The sequence below is a fragment of the Lutzomyia longipalpis genome, chromosome 2 (genome assembly GCF_024334085.1).
Source record: "Lutzomyia longipalpis isolate SR_M1_2022 chromosome 2, ASM2433408v1".
NCBI lineage: Eukaryota > Metazoa > Arthropoda > Insecta > Diptera > Psychodidae > Lutzomyia > Lutzomyia longipalpis.
Genome location: NC_074708.1, coordinates 35286985 through 35312235, shown reverse-complemented (window position 1 = coordinate 35312235; position 25251 = coordinate 35286985). Strand labels below are relative to the sequence as shown.

Here is a 25251-nt window from a genome sequence, read left to right as displayed (position 1 = left end):
CTCAAGAAATAGAAGATCCATTCACCTTCCACTATTTTTTCCAACCAATGGATATGTCTTGGATTCAAAAGGAGTGACTGGAAGAATACTTACTAGAAGTATTTTGATACAGTGCGAGATGCCTCTATTTTTCGAGTCATCAACGTACATACGTTATATACGAACACTCAAGTTCAAAGGGAACAATAAAGAGATGGAAAAAGAAGTGGAAAAATAACTTTGGCGTGCAGAGCTAAGAAGAAGAAAAAATCGAATAACGAGTCAAATAAATTATTATAGAGATATTACTCCACCAGTCAAATATAACCATCTCCAAAGAGTAAAACATCTCTCCACGGATCACTTGAGCGTGTGTTGGAGGGATTTTCGACGGGTCTTTTTGGAATTCAGAGAGCTTTTTTTTTCTTCATCTTCTTCAATCCATTTGCCCACTCCAGGGGTCCACACAAGTGACGTGTTTTCACCGTGAATTTGTGGCTCATTCGTTGGCTCCATTATTGAGCTCCATCATTGATTCGAGCCTGAAACTCCAACAACAGACAAGTTGGTGTATAAAAGAACAAACCCACATGGGTACTTTCTCCCTAATAAAAATACCAATCAAAAGACCCATATAAACAATAAATCCTAACGATTCTCGTACTTTTCTCATTCATTATTTTTGGATATTAAACCAAAACCTAAGGAGATGACGGGAACAGAGAGACAAACACAAAAAGGAATACACACTGGAGATGAAGATGCTGAAAAAAAAACAATGAACGCAAACCCACCAAAGAGTCAGCAGAAGGGCGCAATAATGAAGTCCGCGAAGGTATTACAAATGCATGAAAAATGGGGGCAAAAAATCTTCTGAGGCTGTCAATTAAAGTCGAAAGAGGCACCAGAAGACATTTTAAATAAAGTAAAATTGCCGTAAATTAGTGATTAAGAATTTTCGGCCCACTAAAAAGTGGATAAATGCACCACAAATGCCAAGAAGCAGACCACTCTGTGGACAAAAGACTTCAATTCTCCAATAAGCGAGAAACCTCTATATCACACAGCAAAAATCAGACTATTATAGTTGGAATTCTCTGCTATTTCTCATCAATAAATATTATCCCATCATAGATCATATAAAATATGTTATTTATGCTAAACCTCTACTCTACATATGTTTGCTTAAGTAAAAAAAAAATCATAAAATCGTGAAAGAAATTTTTTTTGAGAAATCGTCAAGGATGTTTTGCAGAAACATTCTTTTCAAACTTAAAGTGTTTATTGCGAAAATATAAGGCATTATTCCACCCACAGTGGAATTGAGGATTGCATACTTAAAATATGTGTACACCACGTGTTTTTTCTTCTTTTTCATACGGCAGAGACGGTTGTTTTGCCAAGCTCATGCGAGATTTCAGTTTCCCTTTCACTCTTATGAAAAACCAAATGTGTTATAGTACACTTCTTGAGACTGATTTTAATCCACCGCACACATATAATTTATTATTAATCCCAAAATGGTTACAGCCAGCTTGTGAAAATGCAAATTGAAATTGTGGTTATTGAGTGTGACAAAAAAGACTGATCATTGTACTTCGTATATAAGTTAGGTCTCTCTAAACAACTATTTTTTTATATCGTTCTCTTTTGCATTTAGATTTCTCAACACCTAAACATTTTTCACCATTGAATTCCTCTAATTGTGAATAATTGACATTTTTCACTCTAACCTTTATCTCGTTGAACAAACAATTTATGAAAATTGTAAGGTATGAGAGAGAAAACAATTTGTTGAATATTTGGTTATATGAAGCCATTAGAAAATGTTATTATGCCACCTTCAATAGAGGTGAGAGATTGAATTTATTCAAATAAATGTGAATATGCGCGAATCACTTGTAATCTTTTTCTGTTACCTATACGTGCCTTTTTTCGTCTGTCTGTGCGGTGTGAGTGTTTTTTTTTTGCGAGAAAAAAGTGGATTGAGAAGAAGGAAAAACAAGATGAACAGTAGCTGGATACGGCGAAGAGAAAAAGCGTGTATAACAGACAAATAAGAGGAATTGAAAAGCACACATTAATGACTTATGTCTTTCATGGTCTACAATTATCAATTTAATCATTACCTATATATGCTCTAAAATTCGCATATAGGTATGTCTTATTTTTTTATGTTGATCTCTTTTTACAATTTAGACGCTATGTACATGAATATACATATGTAGGTATACTACATAGATCTCATTATACTAATTTTAGAATTTTTGAGGTAAAAATTCTAAAATTGAAGAATTTCTTACACGTGAAATGAATTTAATAAAATTACTATATAATAATTGATTTTATATGTGTTAAAATACAAATAAAGTAGAAATCGTGTCTCAACTCTTTTTACAAACAATGTTGCTGAAAGCCTAATTATGCTTATCAATTAATTATTATCGAGTTGGGGTATGATTTATTACCTTCTTAAGTGAAACTCGTTTACAGTCATAGTGTATGATTTATTTTAAATATTTCTGGCGTAGTATATATATTATTTAACATTGTATTATATGTATTAATATGGTGTACTTTAAGGACATACAACATAACCATTAATGAGTGATTAATTTAGGGAATTAACTTCCAAAACAAATAAATACTAATTTTTAAACCTTCTAAAATTTTAGAAAAATAAACTTAAAGATTTTCATAATCTCTTTGAATAAAGCTTATATTTGAAAGCTTTCGAGTAAACTATGTATCAATCTTTAAAAAAAATATATACATATAGTTAAAAATAACCAAAGTTTTGTTTGATGTGTAAAAGAGCTTCTAGAAAGATGTTTCAGAGTAAGAAAAATAAAAAGTCAGAGCAATTGAGTGAATCGGGACTTCGATTATAGAAGTGAAACCAATCAATCACGTGGACATGAAACCTCCAACCTCATACACTAAATACCCCCAATAACAATCATGTAAACCAGTTTTAAAAAGGCATCGTTAGTTGAAAACTCGCACATCTACATGACTTTTTTGTACATAACTCCTTCTTCTTTTTTTTTATATTAGTTGGTATTATTATTATTATTGACCTCACAAATTCTTTCGATGGTGTTTGCGTTCGATGTGATCTCGGTTGGGCTGCTTTTTATTTGTAGTTGTTGTTGTTATTTTCTCAAACCCATTTGGACTCCATCTTCGAGATGGTATATCGCCCCCGAAAAGAAGACAAAACGTCCACCAAAAGATCGAGTGCGATTGAAGCCCCCAGAGGAGCGAAGGCGCAAAAGAAATAAACAAAATATCCAAAGCGACAAACCGAAGCTTAAACCCAAGTGTCAGGCACAAAAGATGAATGATCACCGTGTTATCGATGTAGGAATCGCATGGAATGAAAATTGGTGGCACCACAAATTCCCAGAGATCACCCATTCCTTCGCATTATGGGACAATCCCTACACATGTTGAGGGCGAAAATTATAAAAGGGACAGGAGTTGAATCTTCGCATCAATTGGTAGGATTGTGTGGAATCTCTGTGCAATGGTAAGAAAAATAATTCTTGAAATTTAAAACAAAAAGAATATCGTCTTCTTTAGTTTTTTTTTAGAAGATAATACACATTCGATGGAAATTTACCTGAAGAAAAAAAAGATCATTTCAGGCAGTTAATAACACAAAGTCGTGCAATTAAAAATATTGTGGTAGAGGAAGATGCAACAATGTTTCAAATTGCACTTCTTGACGATTCCTTACACTTCACGCAAAAGCATTCGATCTCGCATGTGAGTCTTTCGTGGGAGACTTGGTTTTGCAATTGATTCAATTTGAAGGATTATTTAAGATATTTACATACATTACATAATTGCGATTTACTTATGAATATTAAAAATATATTTTTTCTTCTGGATATTCTGGTGATGATTTGCAAACTGGATAAGGTAGGACTAATATCGAAATATCGTGAAGTGAACACAGACAAAGTTTTTCTTAAAAAAATAAAGAAGTTGTAGAATACTATGAATTGCTATTTAGTTCATTCTGACAATCGATAAATTAATTAAATATTTGAAGGTTTATTTCCAAGCTTGTGGTTATATCCACTTTGATCAAAGTAAAGGTGTTAAGTTACAAGACTACCCCAAAGGTTTAGGATTTCGTAGGTTCCTTATAAAAGAAATTGATTTTTAGCTTAAATTAAAAAAATAATAATAATGAGATTTAGGAACTTAAAACGTCAACGTTTGATAAGAAATGATAAAAAAGGTTCAACAGATAAAATTCAAAGCTCAGAATTTACGTCAAATGCACGTTTAACGTTAGAAAAGAACTACATATTCAACAACTTCGTAAATCTCAACATTTAAAGTCTTCCTATTTAACTCATTTCCAATGTCTAGCATTCCCTAGACTTTGAACTATGTATTATCGGAGACATCCATCTAGTCTATATCAATTTGAGCATACCGATAGGTCTCTCAGCATTTCACCCATCATTTACATTGTGATTTTCCAAAAAGGAAGAATCCGTTTCAATTGGTATACTAAAAGGTGTGGGATAAACATGATTCGCAGGTTATAAATTCTTCATTCTTGATTTTTTTTTCATTTAAGTGTTTTACTCACATTTCTTTGGAATAAAAAGAATAACTTTTTATTTTATTTTTAATCTGACAAAAATTGCCAATTTCAATAAATAAACCGTGAATTTTTCTCATTTTAGAGGAGTGTCGCATAAAATGCTATATATAGGTACACATATCAGTAGAGTACGAATGCAAATACATAAATTGACTCTATAGGGATATTGGAGAATGAATAAGAAGGAATTGTGCGCTTGAAAGAAATCACCTAAACCACAGACAAGAACTAATAAAAGATGTTTACAATTCTCTCCCAGAGACACATGAGCAAATGATGAAAAAGGAGAGTCCTCTAATTGAAAACAACCATAGTTTTATCTACATTATATCGTCGAATCGATTACATTGAATTTTATACTTTTCGCAACAATGTATAATCCTATTTATTGGGGGGAAGAAATAGATTTTAATGACCTATAGGAGTTGTTGCGATTTACTACAATTTAGTTTTTACACTATTCTTTTACATCCTCCAATAAAGAAATTACGTGGAATTTTTTTTTAATGTTGTCATATTGTTGTTCCTCTTCAATGCATTCATAAAAGAAACCTATGAGATGAATACTTTGTCTAAAAAATCAGATTTTTTACCAAATAGTATTTGAAAATAATTTATTAAGTGAAAGAATGTTACCAATGATTACTGACTGACTAACATAAAAAAAAATATCTACACGACGGTTACATTCATGCTGCACAAAACTAATATTTTCAATGGAAAAAAAAAAGAAATAATAATTTCTTGAACATAACTGTATGTTTAAACAATCTATACTGATTCGCTGAATTCCTAGAGATTGATATGTTGTCAGATTTATTCTCGATAGAGAGTCGTGATTGAATGGAAGTGGGTATTTCAAAATGCATTCCTCTGACAACTTTGCGGAACTCTATATCATCTACTTTTATAGTACGGAGTCCATGCGGTGTTTGTGAAGGGAAAAAAGCAAATATTGGATATGAATTTATTGAATTAACAATCGACGTGTGTTTCAGAGGTGAGAAAAAATACCTCCTCCGAATGGTCACTGTATTAATTTCTCGTAAATTTCCGATCATTCACATTCAAATTGGTCAGATGGGGCGAGGCGAGGTGATGCCGGTTGGAAGCATATATACAATCGAAAAGATCAAAAAGTAGTATGTATGCATAGTTAAGGTTTGTGCGAGGAGCAAAAATTCAAATTGGACTACAGAGACATCATTATCATCATCACTTGGAACTTGGGAAAGATATTTCTAGTGTATCTGTCTCTCTTTTTTGTGTCCTCCTTGGTGCGATCATCTCGCATTTATTATGTGTATATCTCGCACATAACATACCAACAATATCATAAATGGTTGTCGGACACAAGAAGCGCGTTTGTTGACTTCTCCTTACCGGTTTTTCATATTTTTTTTTCTTCCTCCTTGTTATATTTGTTTAGCAACATTACCTCCTACATTAGTTTTTTTCCTCATTCTCTCCTCACATTTTGTCGTCAGATCGCATCTCTTTGCGAAGATCGAGCTAAAAGACATTTCAAGGAAGACACGGGAGTAGGAGGGTGGTGTGGAAGATGAAAAAGAATATAGCGACTCCATGGCGAGAAAAGACTCATATACCCAATCGTTTGTATACCACCAGCGACTGCGCTAAAGGACTGTGAGGCAGTGGAACAAAAATTTGTACAAGTCTGCGAGACTTTTGTAAAATATAAATTTTGCACAATTAAACATTGGCAAGCTGACGACAATTCAAATAACATTCGCACACAACATGGCCATAAATGCTTGAATTTCTTCTTGAAAATTTCGCCAAGTCGTTCTTGACTGCTAACATAAATACGTCATGTTATTTGGTGTGAAATTCAAAACGCCCTGCTCTTATTGTTTTTTTTAAATACACGTATATAGGAGAACCACCTCCGTCTGACTGAACCACTTGATCTGCTGACCATTTTACAAAATAAAAGCAATAAGGAGAATTTGACAGAGATTGATTTAAAAGACTACACGTGGAAATTTCTTAAACATTTTGCTTAGGAGAAAAATAAATCACAAATTGTTTGAAATTTTAGAAATTTTCATATTATCATGTACTTACTAAAAGAATCTTTCGACTTTGATAAGGGAAGTGAAAAACCGCTTTTCTAGAGATCTATGATAAACTTATCGTCGTTGAAAGGTGGGTGCTAGAAATTCTCTTCTATTTGTAGAATACTCAGCTTACCTGGAAGAAGAAGAGAAAAAAATATTGTTAGGAAATATAACTAAAATACAGATAATGAATTAAATTCACTACTAGGTTCGGCTTAAGTTTCTTAAACTAGGTCGAAATTTCTCAGACTAGGCCTAAGATCTTTAGGGCTAGATTAAGCGTCTTAACATAAGTTAAAGGTATAAGTTCTTTAAGTCTTCATTTATTTTTCTTAAACCGAGCCTTAATTTTTTAAACTAAGCTTAAGTTAATTAAGTCACAATTGAATTTTCTTAAACCAAGCCAAAGTTCCTTAACTTAGGTCTATGTTTTGAAAATCTCAGATAACTTTTCTTAAATCAGTTATAAGTTTTTTTTACAGTGGGCTTAAGATACTTATGGCTTAAAGATTAGGTCACTCGAATTTTTTTTTAAAAAATCATACTTAAATGCATAAAGTTTCGATTCAGCCAGACCTGATCTCAAAACCTTGAACCTTAAACCTAAAAACTACTTTAATAAATCTAATAAATCGGACTTAATAGTGAATTTCACTAAATAATCTTTCAAGAAAAATTAATGATTTTTGGAACAGTTTACCTAATAAAATACCACACAATTTATTTTTAGTATGACTTATACATATAGTTATATACCTACTAAACACGTGTGTTAAAATATTGAATCTCATGGCTAAAATATTGTAGGATCTTTTAAGATTAATATACGGTTAAATCCTACACAATCATTGTGGATTGTTCTGGAAAGGTTAAGCAAAGCATTGTAGGTAATTTCTCACTTTTCATTGCAACAGCAACACCCCTGAGAGACCTAAAATCGCACTAAAGAGGCAGAAATGTCTCTATCGGGTGACAGCTTTCTAATTATGACCGGGATTGGTGCGACTCTCAATGACCATTTGTGCATGGAATTGGACACCATAGGAACGTGAGTGGTTTGCTAACAATTTTTCATAGTAATGTATTAAACATTAGAACAACACCGTATACCCAGTGATTGTGATTGGAAGTGAAGAAAAGTGCCAAGTGTGTTGCACAGATGTTTTTTTTTTCTTACTTTACCAATCCAACTGAATGGGGCTGTTTATGTTGAATTTTTCCTTGCGGTCTAATAAGAGACTCTTTACACATTTTCTGATTTCTTAGTCATACAAAGTGCAAGAGAGAAAAAAACTGAATCATCGGTAATGTTTCTTTTAGGAAGATGCCGTGGTGGTTATTTCATCAAATCATGATCCACATAATTAATGAGCATTTTTTGCCGTTGAGATATTGCAAAAGATTTTGATGTGCCACGTTTTCACACAAATAAAAAAGTCCTTCGGTAAGATTAGAGTTAATTGCGTAATTGAAGTTTTCACTCATGTGCCAGAGTTTTGCGATTACCAGAACTGATTTTCAGCACACATTCTTTATGTACTATTCCGACAAAAACATTCTCCAAACTCAAAAAAGCATCGTGCAATCGCATTTCACGAGATTTTCAAACTGTACGAATGGAGTGTAATCGTCAGCTTCTTCGGAGCTTGTGCATGGAAGACAAAATTGAATGAGTCTTGATTATCTTAACACTTCTTGAATTCCTCGCGATCTCTCACTTATCGCGCAATAAGATACGAAATCGTGAGATTGAAATTGTGAAAATAATATGGATTAAAATGCCTTTATTTCATTATAATCTCCTCTTATTTAGAGGGTGGAGATTTAAATAAAAAACAAACGAGATTTAATAAAACTAAGGCCTAGGGTGAACTTGAAGAATATGGGCTAGTTTTAAAGAATAAATTCGGAATTAATAGTGATCAATTTGTTCCAAAATGATCTGAATTTTTTCACATACAATTCCATTTTTTCTAAAACATTTCAATCTATATAAAGTATTAGACAGGTCAATGGAAAATTATTCAATTAATATTTCACATAATAAATTTAATAATATACATATATGTATACTACACACAAGTATCCAATCAATACTTTACTTTACGCTAAGTGGGGCCCGGAGACTTTCATCTCCTTGTGCACTGCGGCCCATGTGGGCCTATTGTGCATCCCCTTTATTCCTACTCAAATTACAATGTTTTTTGTTACAATGTAGATTTTTGTAGGGGGAGAGTCCCGTCGGTGGCGACTGCACGGGAAGTTCCGCAATCATTCAGCACAGACGCTGGGCACTGGTGTTCGTTCGGCAGGCCACACAGTGTAGATCGGTTTTTACCAGCGTTGTCCCTCCGCCACCAGGCTGCTCTGTTCATCTTTGGCTCCGACCCATATATATAGGAAGTTCCGCAAACGCAGGCACTCACTGTATGCAGCTGCACATTATCGCTGATTGACCGGCACACGACTATGGGACTCTGTCTACTTGTTGCCCTTCCGTCTCGCAGATGGCGCTGATGTTGATGTTGGCTCCATCCCGTTTGGGGGCAGCAGTCGTCCGAGCAGGAAAGGAATAGCTGTGGAGTAGAAAGGAAAGAAAGGGAAGGAAGCGCCAGGCCAGAAACGGCGAACCGCTGCGGGAATCGAACCCACAACCCCAGTGATGGGTGGTATTGAGTGGCGCTTTAGCTCTCTTTACCACTGGAGCTTCATCCAATCAATAAATCTAAAAGGAAAATTCCCTTCAAAGAGATTAAATGGTAAATTTTAAGCATTGATACAAGTGCTGATGCTTAATTAATTCAGAATATATTTTATTTATGCCTCAAACACAACACGATAGCCTTGGATACGCGATGGATAAGCAAAATTTGGTGCTTTGCAAATAAATCTTGCACAGGTACAACCCGAAGCCCTGCGTGAAAATAAAGCATGTCTGTGTGGATTAAGTAGTAGCTCATTAAATATTATTCGTGGTGAACAGTGGTAAGCAGAAAATGTCGCCATTAATTGATTTATCTCTGTGACATATGTTGCTGATCGCTGTTCACATTTTATACGGCGAATTTCCATTGGAAACTAGAAGTTAGTCGCGTTCTCTTCTGTAAAGCAAGGGAGGACTGATGCAGCTGTCGCAGCATCAAGTACCACTCCGCACGAGAGAATATCTAAGAAATTGTATACTCTTCTTTTACTCTCCTTTTGGTATTTCGATGACCATTTATCGCGAAAGTGCCTCTTTGTGCTTTTTTTTTCTTTTAATTTTGATACAATTAGGAAAATCCGCAGAATTTTCATTCTTTTGCTAAAACTGGTAGTTGTGCAACTCTTTTGAAAGAATAAAAAAAATCTTAAATTACTGCCGGTCTTTAATTTGACTCCAACAATTCATAGCATCGTACATAAGATACAAAATAAGAAAGCAACAGAGCAGAAATTTCTCTGAGTGTAGGCGGGAGTATTGCACACCTTTCTTTGTCTCCACAAAACGGTTATACACACCGTGGCAATCGATAATCTAAAATCAAAATTGGTGCATAATTACGTGGGATACACAAGGGGTCAAAATAGACACGATTTTTAGTTAATTTATAGTGCCATTGTATTTATCTGTGGTGCATATTGTGTGGCTCATCTAAAGTGAAATTTAATTGTAAACCCCCCGAAGCATTTTTGTCTGATGTCTCCTTGGGGGCACGGCGCGATCGCGCAACTTCTTGCACGGTGAAGCTGTGAGACTCTTAGAAAGCAAGAGCGCGATCACCGCGAACGATCGTTGGATTTATAATGAAGTTGTCCCATTGTCTCAAACGAATGTGTGGCGTTTTTTCACTCAGATTTGATGCAAAAAATAAAATAAAATCCAGAAATAAAGGTTGCAATGTCTGGTGTTTGGTGACTTTCCTTCAACTGAAAATCCCTCTAAACCGATATTGTGGGCTGAAAAGTCGCACCACGCGAAGACATTCACACAAATCACAACACTTTATCTCAAGATTCTATCAGCAATAATATATAATGCCAATCAATTTTAAACAAATTGTATGCACAGAGACTGTCTGTGCAACAGACAGTTCCTCGAGAGCTTCACCGAGATCTGACTCAATGGGTAAAAATGTGAAGTCAAAATTTATGTTTTGTACGTATTTGTTTGCTATATTCCGAATAATTTTTTAAAGAATTTAGAAACAAAATATATAGAATTTTAGTCTTTTTTTTCTAAGGCCGGTTTTTCTAGTGATCCTGTATTAGGATTAGTCAGAGTGTTCGTCAACTTTAGGATGTTCTAGAGTGGTAGGGGGCTCTACCCCTATAGAATGTTGGTTTTTAAAATTATTTTCTTTACATTTTTGATTCTTGATTCAAATCATAGAAAAACTAGAACATTTCATTGAACTTTTAATATAGAGTTAAATTGACTACTAAGTCTGCTTTAAATTAGCTTAGAGTTTCCTTAAACCAGATTAATTTTTTTTTAATATGCCTAAGTTGCCTAAGCCAAATTTTACTTTTTCAGACAGGGTTTAAGTTTTTTAACGTAAGGAAATTCGCATTCAACCGAAATCCATCATATCCTTACCTAAAACTCCTAAAAGTTTTACCTTTAGAAACTTAAATCTGTTCTTAAAAATTCAGGTTAGGTATAGAAAACTTAAACCTGACTTTAGAATCGAACTAATGAAGTTTCTGTAATGATTTTTTTTACCCATAGTCCCACAACCGGACGGAATCGCAAGATGAGGAAAGCGATGCTCAACTGAACCCTCAATCCTTCTATACATATGGAGCCTATACATAACTATGTATTTATGGTATGAGTATATAGTATTAAAAAACCAAGAAAGCAGCTGGTTGGGAGACACAGAAAAGCCCAAAATGACCAAATTCCGCAACACCATACAATGTTGTGTGAAATGTGCAATCTTGACTGCTCATCTCGATTTCGATACACTTTAACGCCGCGATGTTCCCAAAGACCAATTTTCAAAAGTCACAGATTCTTATGAGGTAGATGTTGAATTGAAATATTTGCATACACTTGGATGACACTCGCAGAAACAATAAAGAACCATACAAGGAGCAATAATTCCTGCAGCGCTCTCGCGAATTTGGCGGAAAGACCCCAAAAAGATGGTGAAGTTGGATGATTCCCAGAAGAATTGGGCAAACGAGAGACACGACGACAAGTGAATGAGATGATGTAGTATAGATAACGTGACTTTTGGATGTCTGTTTAACTTTATCGATTCCCCAATAAGTAAATTTGGAGTTATGACTCAGGGTAAAAACATACAAGCTTGCAGTTAAGAAATTCACCTCTGTTCTGCAATTAATTTAAAGGAAAATAAGACAAAATCAGGAACAGAATATCTCTCGAGAACAGAAGAAATTCATAAATTTTTTTTTAAAGCGGTTCTTGAAATTTAAAAAAAATCTAAAAAGAATTACCTATTTTTCTAATAAATGTTAGCTTGAAATTAAATTTTTCAATTAAGTTTGCACAACGCAGATGGATCATTCTGCTGATTTGCACCTTTAACCTTAAACTTCCCTCACGATTTATGTAATACAGAATGCAAAAATGTTTTCTCGAATGTTTCGATGTCGTACCACCAAGGTAAGTACAGCCTCTAAGAAGCTTATTATTATTTTTTTTAATCCTATTCTTCACATTGATTGACGTGACCTAGTCGCCCAACCCTCTGAATACCGCATTTATAACGATTTTCCTGCCGATGTACATAACTTTATTAGCATTATCGTTGGGTCTATCTATTTAAGTTTTTATTTTGCATTGTGTTCACCCTGATTGATTTGCATCAACGAGATATATTTTTTTTATTTATTTCATTTGCTCTTTAAATGTCGACACAATGTACATAAAGTTCGTGAAAATTTATTTATTTCAAATTAAAATAAAACTGTTGATTGGAGATAAACCTATGTGTGTATATGAGGGACAACTTGGTGGAATGTTTTCACCTCAACATTAGGCACGCGGTCAAAATTTGCACAGTATTTATGTAAAGAGGTAAAAAGAAGCACATAAGTGCAGAAAGCGCAATGCTGAATACAAAAAAATGACCACACTCCGTGGTGATAAATAATAAAATGGCAATAAAACTGGTTATTTCTTTATTTGGACTAATTATTTCTCAGTAACATTAATGACTTAATTAAGAATACGTATTGAAATCTTATGGACGAGTTTAACGTATATTCCTTACTGAGTTATTCGATTTCATGCCTCAAAATACAAACTAATGAATAAACAGAAAATTTTCCGTTTATTTGATTGCAATTAATAACCCCTTAATCTCTTCTCTAATCACTTTGGCACCCAATGGCCCCAAGTGTGCACTACTGCAAAACAAATTTTTATGCCTAAATTTGAATCACCTCGTTGATTGGATCAACTCGTTTTGAAAACTCTTATGGTGTTTTTGTAATTAAAAGTCACACTACTCGATCTTTTGTAATAATAACCAATAAAATTGTGCAAGAATGTGCTGTACTATGCGTGTCTTTGGTCTATAAACAGGGTCTATAACCCATATTGTTTTTCCATTAACAAACTATTTGCCAAATTGTTTCTTTTTGTAAAAAGATAAGGGGTGCAATAGACTACTAAGTTCGGCATTAGGCTTTAGCTAGGCTTAGGTTTTTAAGCTAGGTCTTGGATTTAAGTTTTTTTTTAATAGGGCTTTAGTTTTTTAAGATAGACCTAAGTTCCTTAAGCTATATAAGCCATAGGCCCAAATTTTGGTAAACGTGCCTTTATGTTTTCTGGCTAGGCCTAAGTTTTTTTTTTTAAGATAGGCCTTAGGCCTAAGTTTTATTAATCCAAGCTTTACTTCTTAGTTTGAGTTTAGGTTATTTAAAATTTCTTGAAGAAGGTAATTTTTAAGCTATGCTCAAGTTTTAATAGGTAACGGTTTCAGGTTTTCAGATTAGGTTAGGTGGGTTATGTCCAATTTAATAATCATTAAAACCTTATAAAAATTAGATCTTTTTGCTAAAAATATTTTAAGAATAGCCTACTGCATGAATTATAGTTATTTGCAGCCTTTTCTTTTGTCGTTTTACTCCTGTTTAATATTTGATGACTCACAACATGAAAGCTTACAGAATTTGTACCTCATATCTCAGGGAGGGAAAGGTTTCATATTCTAAGTCTTTTCAGATAGTTTCAACGATTTTCTTAAAAAAAAAAACTTCATGAAAAATATTATGAAATGCAATTAACTAAAGCCAATATTTTTTGTCTATGCAGCATCTAGACTTCGGGTAAAGCACGTAAAACGGACAAAACAAAAAAGTTCAGTCAGTGATTGTACAATAAATCAGCCAATATATAGCCTAAGATAGGTGAGATTGATGCAGAAACATGTGTTTGGACAAACTCAATTTAATAATCTCAATAATAATATTGAGTTGAATGAATAAGAAAAAAAAGCTCCAATATGCATAATGCACTTATTCTTACTTATGGGGAAAGAGTGTCTAAATCATGGCAATTAATCGCCACTAAACATATGTACGGCACGTACAAATCAATTAATATAGTGGAGACCTTTTTTCCATGCCTTGCACCTTCTCCTTCTGCATCTTGTTGTTGCAAAAGGGGGCGTGAAACACATAGAAACATAAAAACATAAATTGCAATCTCACACTCAGCACTACATGTAGGTATACAGCCGAGATAAACTCCTCATGAGAAAAGTGCATTGAGGCGAAGGAGGCGCGATATAAGCTTTAAAGGTGCGGGAGGTGAACAGATACATTGAAGCTGATCGAGAGATCTGCAAATATGGTTAACTACCTTCATAAATGCAAAATCAATTGATGATGAAATACGGTTCTGTGGTGTCTTGAACGGAGATTTTGACGTGATAGAAAGTTGTTTCGCCATCAACTCCACCTCCTTCAGACATTTACCCTTTTATCGTGGAATTCACTCTCATGTTTTCACTCCATGGATCATCCTGATTGAGATTTTCACTCTCAAACGACCGGTAATTTTATCATGGCACCCATCATCAGGCATATGGCACCTTTCGTTAAATAAAGTCAAAAACGAAAAAATGAGAATCACGATAAAGAGATCGATGGAATGGTGGTGTGTGACAGTCTCCATTTAGCATTCGGCTGGTTATATTGTAATGTATGATATCTTGGAGAGGTTGAAGTTAATGAAGAAACACGTGGAAGATTTTCTTTGATTTTTAATTAATTAAAAATCGTTTGTTTTCTTTCACATGATTCTCCACACATCCTTTACATAATTCCTAGGTAATATTAGGATTTTAAAAATTTAGTTTTTATACTTCTAATAGTAATTTAAAAAGTCTTGGTTTGCTTTTAAAATCCTTAATCATGCCTAAATGTATTACTTGATGTCTTTTTAAGAAAATATCTTGAAGACATTACCATAAATAGTGTCTTCATAAAAATAATATTATTGAATCGATGACAGCAATGACAACGTTATTCAATTTGAGTTTATTTATTTTTTTGTTTCAATAAAATCACAGTTTATTTAAAAGAGTCCAAGAAGGTATTAATTTATTTATCAAGTAACTCTATCTGGTGTTACAGCAAATAGCAATTTCTTATACATGCTCATTTATTGTCCATCATTGATAGCTTAAAGTGCGAAAGGCTGAAATACCTATTTTATAGGATTTTATTTTTTGCAATAAGAACCCGACATAAGGAATCAATGTGTTTTTCTGCCCATAAGATGATTAATTGAAATTCACCAATTGCGATATCAATTGAAAAACCAGTTGCGGAGGAGAGGTATCCTGCTATGTTGAATTTCGTGATCACACTGAAAGCCATGTGACGCCGCTTTTTAGAGATGGATTACTGAAGACGATTAACCAGAAGAGAGCAATAAATTGTCTCTGCTATATATGTATATGTATATAGTATTTCATATAAATTAATCTCTCATCCTCCGATCATGAAATGGACGAGTGAAAAAGAAAAAAAATAAAAATAAAAATAGTATATCGATAATTCTCAGAGATTAATTATTGAAGACAGTCACAAAGAGTGATTCAATGCCATTGGTTGTTTTATATATTACCTTTCCCCTTTGGTACGTTCATCCAACTCAACTGAGGGGAAACGAAATGAATAATTTTAAAGATGGTTTGAAAAAGAATGTTACCAAGATTTATACGACCTGAGACATTAATGCCATGAAGAAACATTATAGATTTCTTCGTGATTTGCGCGCTCTGCCTTCAACATTTGTCGTACCACAGCAATAACCATTATAGGTCAGCCAGATATTTACTTCGAACTAATTGCTCACTTTATCAGTTCTTGGGGAAGGTATGTGCTCTGTGTGTGTTGTGAGAAGGTGATTAAAGGCACAAAAATGCTCAAGTCTTTGCATATGCGACCGCACCAACAATTGTCAGTCTTTCATTTACCACCGAAGCTATTTCGTCTTCTTAATAGTGTTGAAAAGTGGTTCTTATCGTGTTTATGGGAAATGCAGAGATAACTCTTGTCTCTTGCTCGGTTTTAACTCATTATTCTACATAATAAAACCACTAAACGTGTCACATGGAAAGCAATTGCAATGACTTCTTCATTCTCCTCCTGCTCATCCTCACGGGGTACCACAGTACCACAGGTGAGGAGGTTGCAGAAGTTGGTGAAGAGAAGGTGATTGATTTGTCGCACTATGGACCAATGTTGTATGGGAATCCAAGTTCAGTGAATGGAAGGAGATTGGAAAAGTGGAGTACGTCCAATGAGACAGGAAATCCCGAAGAGCAAGGAGCATACATTGAGGGAGATATCCTTATACCCAGTACCCATGTAAGGAATGGACTTCGAAGTCAATCAAGTTATTGGCCAAGTGGAATTGTGCCAATTGAAGTTGTTGGGCCATTTAGTGAGTTCTTGAATATTCCGCTTAAATTCTTTTTCATATTTACACACGTATTTTAATGAATTTTCAGGTGACAGTGATGTTCAAATTATACAGGCAGCAATTAATTCTTATCACACCTACACATGCATTCGTTTTGTTGAACGTCAAGCCACTCATCGGGACTACATCACTGTACAAAATACAGGAACAGGATGTTGGTCCAGCGTGGGACGCATCGGTGGTGGTCAAGTGGTGAATCTCCAATCACCTGGATGCACAGTTAAAGTGGGCACTGTGATACATGAATTTATGCACGCACTTGGTTTCCTGCACGAACAAAACCGTGAAGATCGTGACAGTTATGTGCAAATTCAAACGCAAAATATCCAATTTGGCTTCGAATCAGACTTCCAAGCTGCCGCCCCAGGGAGTACAAATGATTTTGGGGTATCCTATGACTACTCCAGTGTAATGCACTATTCAAGTACGGCCTTCTCGCGAAATGGCCTACCTACAATTGTACCCCTGCTACCAATTGCCGGTGAACTTGGTCAGAGGGAGGGTTTTACCGAAAGTGATGTCACAAAAATTCGCCGAATGTACAGCTGCCACGGACAAGATACTCCGCAGGAGAGTGAAAGTCTCTTTGGGGATGTATGGGCGATAGTATTTAGCCCTCCCCGAGGCAATGGACGACGGAATCATAGGAAAAGAGAAGCAATTGAATTATCTCTCTCACCTACGACAGCATCCCGTGAGAAGGGTCTTAAAATAAAGTCACCGTGAACTTACACGAAACAGGAGTGTTTATCGAGGCACCTGATCTATGATCATCACATGATGAGACATATACGAGATTACAATCTTCGCAGACGATCACTTATTTCACATGTTTCTGAAAATGTCTCTGTGTCGTTCTCGCGCACCTTGTGGAGATGCTGACACGAGGAGCTATATGTACATCCCGAAAACAGAATACTTGAGTCATAGTCTTTTACTTTGCATATAGAGGAAGCTACAGACTCCTATGTCTCTCCAATTTACCTATATCGCATGATTATGTTGCTAATCAGTTGACAGGTGAGAATTTCATTAATATACCTTTCCTGAATTAAAGGGTTGAGTTAACGGATTTGTGACAAACATAGAAAATTCCACATGTTTGCTTAACATTAAATGTAAATACATAGATACGTTACATTTTGCAAATTATGTACACACATTTTATTAATTAATTTTAATTCTAACAAGGGCACATTAAATTTTGTCTAGAACGAATGGGATTCTTCTGTTTAAAAAAGATTAGTAAAAATATAAGATGAGTTTATGTCAAATGTTAGAACGAAAGTTTTACTAGAAAATGTATTAAAAAAATTAAATTTTCATTAAAAAAAATTCTTTAACGCCGTTTTAGTTCCAGGCTATTCTATCTTAATTTTCAAATATTTTACAAAGTTAAAATCATATCGAATTTTTTTTTTAAATTTGTTATTTCAAAATTGCACAAAAATAATTTTTAGACTAAATAATTGTTCTAGGATGAAAAATGAAAATTTCAAGGAAAATAATTATCGTTTTCAAGATTAGGCAAGAAAAAAAGAAAAAATATCATGTGAAACTTTTTAACGTAAAAATTAAATAATATTTTAATTAATTTTTTGTTAGAACTTCGGTTCTTAATATTTGGACATAAATACATTTTATTTTTTAAAGAAACACTTATGAAAAAAAAGAGCTTCATTTGTTCTGAATGGTTCTGAACGAAAGGTGATGAACCCTTGTAAGCCATTCTAAATTCTTATATTTTCTTTAATTTAGGTAGTATCTAAAATCAATTTTTCATTTTAGTTAAGGCAAGTAAAAATAAATAAATTTGTGATAATAAAATTAATTTTCCGCCAGGATTATTGCGAAAATTTATTTCCAAATCTTACTCATGATTTTATTTTCAAACTTTCAAGAAATAAATTTCTAGAACATATTGTTGGCTGTAAATTTGTTTATTGAAATTTAGGCACCTAATAACTATGCCTAATGGTTTTTTCTTCTACCCCACTCAAAAAATGTAAAATATGCATAGGATTCGTGTGAATCGAGCAATTTAACTTTCCGTTTGTTTACCATTGGTTGTCTTTTTTTTTCAAACTTCTCTTTCGTTTCGTTTTTTTTTACCTTTAAACTTCTTTTGGAAAATTACCACTTTAATTTATGTCCACTTCAAAAGTCATAAATTACTATAGTACATGGAAAATGTCTTGTTGCTTCTCTTGGCGCGTCTTTTGGTGTCTGTGAGGGGGGACCGTACGCAGAAGAATGAGGGAGACCAATGGGGCTCAAAAGAAGGAGATGCCATGAGAAAAGGTGGCTCTTAGAAAATTCTATTATGCGACGGCTTCATTATCTCTTCTTCAGCGTTTTTTTTTTTCATTCTCTCAAGTCTCTCAAGAAAAGAATGAATGACGAATAGGATGTTTCTTTTGAGAGGTTGAGTGTATTTCAGCGACGAGGGAAATAGGCGCGTTCCATTTGATATAGATGAGTGTCTCATGCTGAATGGTATTTTGGATGGAAAAGACTCTGAGAGAAATATTTATTTGTTAAATGTTACCAATTTGTTTTATTCACTTACTGTCGCATTTGATTATCGTTATCCCAAAGGGGTGTGAGAAGAGTATGGCCGGAATGGAAAAAGAAAAATGTGCGTGGACAACTCTGAGCCACAAGGGCTTCAAGATGTGGAAAATGGGCAAAGCTCATGATTACCAATTTATTCAGCTTAATTGTCTTCTCTATCGGCTGACTCTTATTAGTTCTCTAGTTTTTTTTTTTAATTTTTTTTATTCTCAACTTGAAGGATAACCGTTTGAGATTTATGCGTTGCTTGAGTGCCAATAAATTCCATTAGACAAGAAACAATAAACTTTAGCAAGAGAGCCACCCACATCGCGATTGTCTATTAATTGTTTTCGAATCTCTTTCCCAAATCAATTTAATGACTATTTGTACCCAACATACATATATCTCGAGGGGCAGAAAAATCTCCTCTTGACATTTTGCACAACTATTTGGTCTCATACTAAATTTCAATTAAACTGTACATTAGCCAATATTTAAGAGTTGAAATTATATATTTCTCCCAAAGAGGTGCATATAGTGCGGATAAATAAATAATATTTGACTTTTCAGCATTATGAATATATTGTAGAGTCGCAAATGGGGTTCCTTTTCAGCAAAAGTTCATTAGTTATGTTTGTTGCATAATCGAAAAATTGGCAAAAGGAAAATTGTGTGGCTCCATTGGAGGCAGCAGCAAAGGTAAAGTATTCCGGAGACGCGACCCAGTGAAATCGCTCTTCGCGGTGGCACCCGGTTAATTGGCAATCAGAACCGTCAGCACGACTGAATGATTTAGAATCAATTACAGACGTTCAACTTTTGAGCGCTCTGGTACACAAGCTTTGACTAAGATGAATTTCTGCCAACGACATCAATGGTGGGACGCACGGTGTATATTTCATACAAAATACCGCTTTTGCTTTGCAAATGGACGAGGAAATTGGAACACGTCTGGTTCCCCTTTTGCGCCGACAAGAAGTCATAAACCACCAATTCAATCAATTTTTTTTTAAACATTCACGTCATGTCAAGGTGCCGACCATTTCTCAACATCACTGACGAGCTCTTCCTTCGTCGTGACGGCAAAATTAGTGACTCAACACATGCTAAGTTCCTTGACTTTCGCTCTATGGAAGATCCGTCATGATGTGTTTAGCAAAGAATACTATTTAATGAGACAAATGACCTAGTTTTGCAGGAGAAGTTAAAAATACCTCAATAGAAATTTCTTAAACAAAAATAGGCTAGGTTCAAATTTGATTTCTCTAGGTTTAAGTTTCATAGGTCAGACCCAAATTCTCTTATATCAGGCTTTAGTTTTTAAGTTAGGATTAAGTGCTTTTAGACTAAGCTTTCCTAAACAAGGCCTAACTTTCGTAAGTCAGACTTTAATTTTTATACTTGGCTCAAGATTGTTTAAATTAGGCTTAAATTTTCTCTAGTTTGACTAAATAAAAAACTTAATCCTGGCCTAAGAAACGATCTAAACCATTCTTACTATGTACATACATATACAAAAATTTTTAATAAATGTAGTACATATAGATAAATATTTCATACTCAATATAATCAATCTATTGTAGTTATAGTTCGTCAGTTAAAGCCATATAATCCACTTACTCCATAAATCTCCGGGAGATTGATTAACTATCTCAATTACCATTGTGAATTCCAAGTTGAAAGGCTCACTGAAAAAACCTTCATACTTTGGAGTTAATAGATGCATCGATATTTGTTTCACAAGCAAATGAGCGAGAACTTTTGGGCTACAAATCACTTTGTGGACGGCAAGACCCCGAAAAAGAGATTTGTGAGCCGTGAGACCCTGTCGCGCAAAAGTATTCTTATGCCCAAAGAAGAGTCCGGAATACGGCAAAGGGGGAGGGGTTGAAGGTGCATAAGCATCGATAAAAGATTAATAGTTATTAGCAATTGTTTGAGGAGCTGCCGGCAAACCGTGTGGCAACACTTGGGAGAAGTTGGTCCAAAACACACCGCCAATCGACCTCGCCCATTGCGAAATTAACGGGTTGGGATGTGAAGGGGGGCAACGTTGGGTGAGGGGCAGAGCCTACATCACACAGAGTGCACACAACAATTCAGTAGCTTGCGGAGTTAAGAAATGTTTAGGAGATTATTCAATCAAAGGAACATATCGCGATTGCGATATACTCGCATTGGGGTATTGGATCAAGCTCTCGAGGAAGAGAGGCAGTTGGTTTGGCATGAAATAGTGTAACTCCCATGAAAAAGACTTATGCAGATCGCTTCTAGCTAATATTCTACCATAAAAGCCAACATCTACAATAGTATGCGTCTGACTATGTATATGCTATATGTTATGTGCTGTATTATATATAGCTAAGAACACTGCGCGCGGAAAGAAAATACAGCAAATTATGAAGTTGCTGCTACACCTAAGATTATGGCAAAAATTTCTTCAGCAACACAAACACAAGTTGATGGACACATCTAGAGAGTCAAAAGCATCTCTTTCCTATCTATGCTCACGCTGGAAGAACACACTCTTGCCATGCATTCTTCCCTACGTCTTTCACTTCTATCTCGCATTTGGATGCACTGGAGGAGCTTGTTAGTTTGTAAAGTTGTTTCGTTGCCCCAAGCAATTACGATAAATAGATTTACAATTAAAAAATATTTGTTTCTCTCCCTATTTTATTTGTGCCTCGGCAAAATGCACATAAAATACCTACAGTCAATCACATAAGTTTTGCCACATTCTTGCACTAATGCACCCAGAGGTGGAAAGGGAAGAAATTGTGTGCAGTAAGGAAATTTCACTACATGTCTCCATGGCAAAGACACTCGTAAGAGAAGAAATGTCTCGGTAGATTTCTCAAAGAAATTCATTTACAACTACGGTATTTCCTCTTGATTTAATTGGATTTCTATTTTCATGTGAAAATGCCATCCTCTAGCATATTGATGTTCATGTTGGGAATTTTCTTCAGATGAGGAATTTTCTTGTAAAATTTCTTAAAATCAAATATGGGATTTATTTTGTTATTTCCTATCGAAACTCTTAAATAAAACATCAAATTGTTAATATTTCTGTGAATATTAGGTCGTTTAATGATTAATGATTTTAGTTGTTGAAAATAATAGTTTTTGACATATAAAGAAAAACTTGAACTTCCTAATTTTTTTATAGAGCTTAAGCACGCAAACATCCCCCTTACTACATCCCTTAGTGAAGTAGGTAGGTATGTAATATGTTTGTACATAAAACTAGTTCATCAACGTTATGTTTGTCGAAAATGAAAAAGGATTAATATGCACGCGGAGATCATTATTGGTCAACAAATACCTAACTAAAGAAAATGTTATAGCCACTTTATGTTAGTATGTATAGAATTGTATGGAAGAATGCATTGAAAAAGGATAGCGAAATAAAATGAGTAATAGCCGGAGATCATGGTCAGGATTTAATTAATAGCATTAGTGGAGTAAATTCAAAAGTCTCCTAAGGCCATTCATGATCTTCCTCTCCCATTTGACGATAGAGATGGGGGGTTGCAGAAGCACAATTTCCAAGAAGTGATCGTGCCTATGTGCCACAGGCTCAACTGTCATCTCGCAATCTTCCTTCTTACTCAATTCATTTTCTTCGGGGGCATGTACTGTCCTCTACAAGAAGAAAAATCCTTTTGATGACCAAATAGCTAAATACCTATGAAAAATCTCAATGTTATGCCTGCTGGTGGTTGATGCTGTTTTTAGTTAAACGCGCAAGAGGGATGCTTATTACTCAATACAGCATCAAAACGATTGAGTGATGCAATAAGAATTTCAATCAATTTCAATTCAATTTATAGACATTGGGTGTACAAAATTGAATTCATGCTGATCGTATCAGTTACACTTTCATTGTAAGTGTAAGTATTTCGCTTCCTTAGTGTCTCCCATAGTTGGTATATATAGATTCATTAAATCCCACGAATGAAAGTAATATCATCTCTGTGAATTGCAGTTTTTTTTTCTTCATCGAAGAAAGACCAGGCGAAAGCAAATTCTTGTCCGGAGGAGGGAGTTCAAGTTGAGGAAAAAGGCGCTCATATTTTGCTTTTCATACTATGCATGAAACGCCTTCCATGTCGCGCTTATTTGGCGCTTTTTGAGATGAAATCTCGCATATGTTCAATTGAGGACTCATATTACATAGCGTGTATATTGCTAAAATTCGAAAGCTTGATGAGAATTAAAATGAAAATTGAATTTATTGTCTCGTGTATGAAATAATGTAGATTTTTATTATTTTTTACAACGCAATTCATCCATTCCCATTTCTTCAAATTGACGTTGAATTTTTTTTTGTGTATAAAATTTCTCACCACACGCATCCAGCAATGAGCAAATATTTACATTTTATTGTAGAGACATAGAAAGTCCCGCATGCACCTCAATATTTTGTCAAGAGAGTAGTAGAAGGTGGAGAAAATGACAGAAATACTCTCATTTTTACAAAAGAATGCTCATTTGGAAGGTTAATTTTAGTGAAACCTATAAACATGTGAAAAACTCTTTCTCATTGTTGAATTAAGTCACAAAATAAAGTGTAATTTTAATTGCATGAAATTTCAATGTTACGCTCATTTGGATACCTCATGAATGCTAATTTACTCAAAATGACCATCACATTTTCCATCATAACCAGATTAGGTGGTTAGGAAAATATACCTACACCTGTTGACCACAGCAGTATGATTTTCTATGAGTTTTCTCGTAATAAATGTTTAATGGGTTTCAATTAATAAATCATTTTACTATTAAAATGATTTTTTAACCGAAATATGCTCTTTTTAACCAAGATTTACTCCAAGTACCATATTTAGTACATTCGGAAAATTTTCCTTGTTAACCTTGAAAGCATAAAATGGCATAAGAAGCTTCAATTTTCATATAAATTCAATGGATTGCGTTAAAGAAAAAGTTTTTTTTATTGAAAATTGACTTAACTAAACAATTTTTTCAATCTGACCTCTTAACCCTTTAAGGTTTTTTGGGTCATACGCTGACCCAAACGTGAAACATTTTATTTTTTCAATTATTTATGAATGTAATTGTTTTTCCATGTTACAAATGCATCAAATTCACGCATAAGAGGTCAAAGAAGACGTTCTGAGTGAGGAAAGTCCTCTAAAAAAATTCATAGAATAAAAATCGCGATAAAAGAGCGCATGTTTCAATGTTTTTATGTTTCACGTTGGACGTTAACGGGTTAAAAACATATCTGGGTTAATATCTCTGATAAATTCTACTTAATGTCCTCATAAAAAGAAATAAAAAATGATCAATTTTTGCACAAAAATTAGCTGATAAGAGAAACAATTTGTCATGAAAAAAAAATAGAAAAAAAATTTTAAGCATTTCCGGGATTAACAAAAAATGAAAAATATTCATATATAGGTAATATAACATAAATTGTACATTACATAATGTACAATGCATCTGTGATCTGTGCGTGATGTCTAACTCCTGCAGATGCTTGTTGGGTAAAATTCATCGTAATTACTGACATATGGTAAAGCATTAAGATCTTTCTTGCCAGGAGAAAAGGAGAGAAATTTAAATAATAAATCTATACCCCATACATATTGGTCAATTAAACTCATAAAGTTACAATGAGTTGCACTCTCTGCAAGCCCAATGTTTATTTTATATTTATTGGCAACATTGCAATTATTATATGAATTTTCTCTGTATATAGCAGCACAGCAGAGATTGTACCTTTAATGGTTAATATGAAGGTATGAGGAGGTAAAAATACAAACTAATAATATAATAATTCCTCGGGAGATTATACTATTTGGCCTCTTTGTCGTGATTCGATAAATACCAGCAACAATGGTAATTTAGTCGGTTATTTATGTGACACGAATTTGTGAATCACTAAAAGACATTGGAAGTTGTGGCGAAGCATACAAGCGCTTTACTTTGAATTATTATACCTATATATTAGTAAACTTCCTTGTGATTATTTTTGCTTATCTCCAGAGTATATAGACATGGAGAGAGGCAAGAATCTTTGAGAA

At 34.3% G+C, this 25251-nt stretch overlaps 2 protein-coding genes across 2 annotated transcripts in view; one reads left to right on the top strand and one right to left on the bottom strand.

Moving 5' to 3' along the window:
• The window catches only part of LOC129790090 (cadherin-related tumor suppressor), a 132677-nt gene that overhangs the window by 69614 nt on the left and 37812 nt on the right, over positions 1-25251 (bottom strand). The window lies entirely within an intron of this gene.
• LOC129790319 (hatching enzyme 1.2-like) lies at positions 13846-18136 on the top strand. Its single transcript, XM_055827790.1, has 2 exons — positions 13846-16603; positions 16671-18136. Exons 1-2 carry the CDS (start codon positions 16270-16272, stop codon positions 17366-17368), a joined length of 1032 nt encoding a protein of 343 aa, XP_055683765.1. The 5' UTR covers positions 13846-16269; the 3' UTR covers positions 17369-18136.

Bases quoted from the DNA above. Each gene is read 5' to 3' on its own strand.
- LOC129790319 (XM_055827790.1), top strand. From the start codon at position 16,270: ATGGAAAGCAATTGCAATGACTTCTTCATTCTCCTCCTGCTCATCCTC. The intron at 16,604-16,670 runs GTGAGTTCTTGA...ATGAATTTTCAG, and splicing joins TGAAGTTGTTGGGCCATTTA to GTGACAGTGATGTTCAAATT.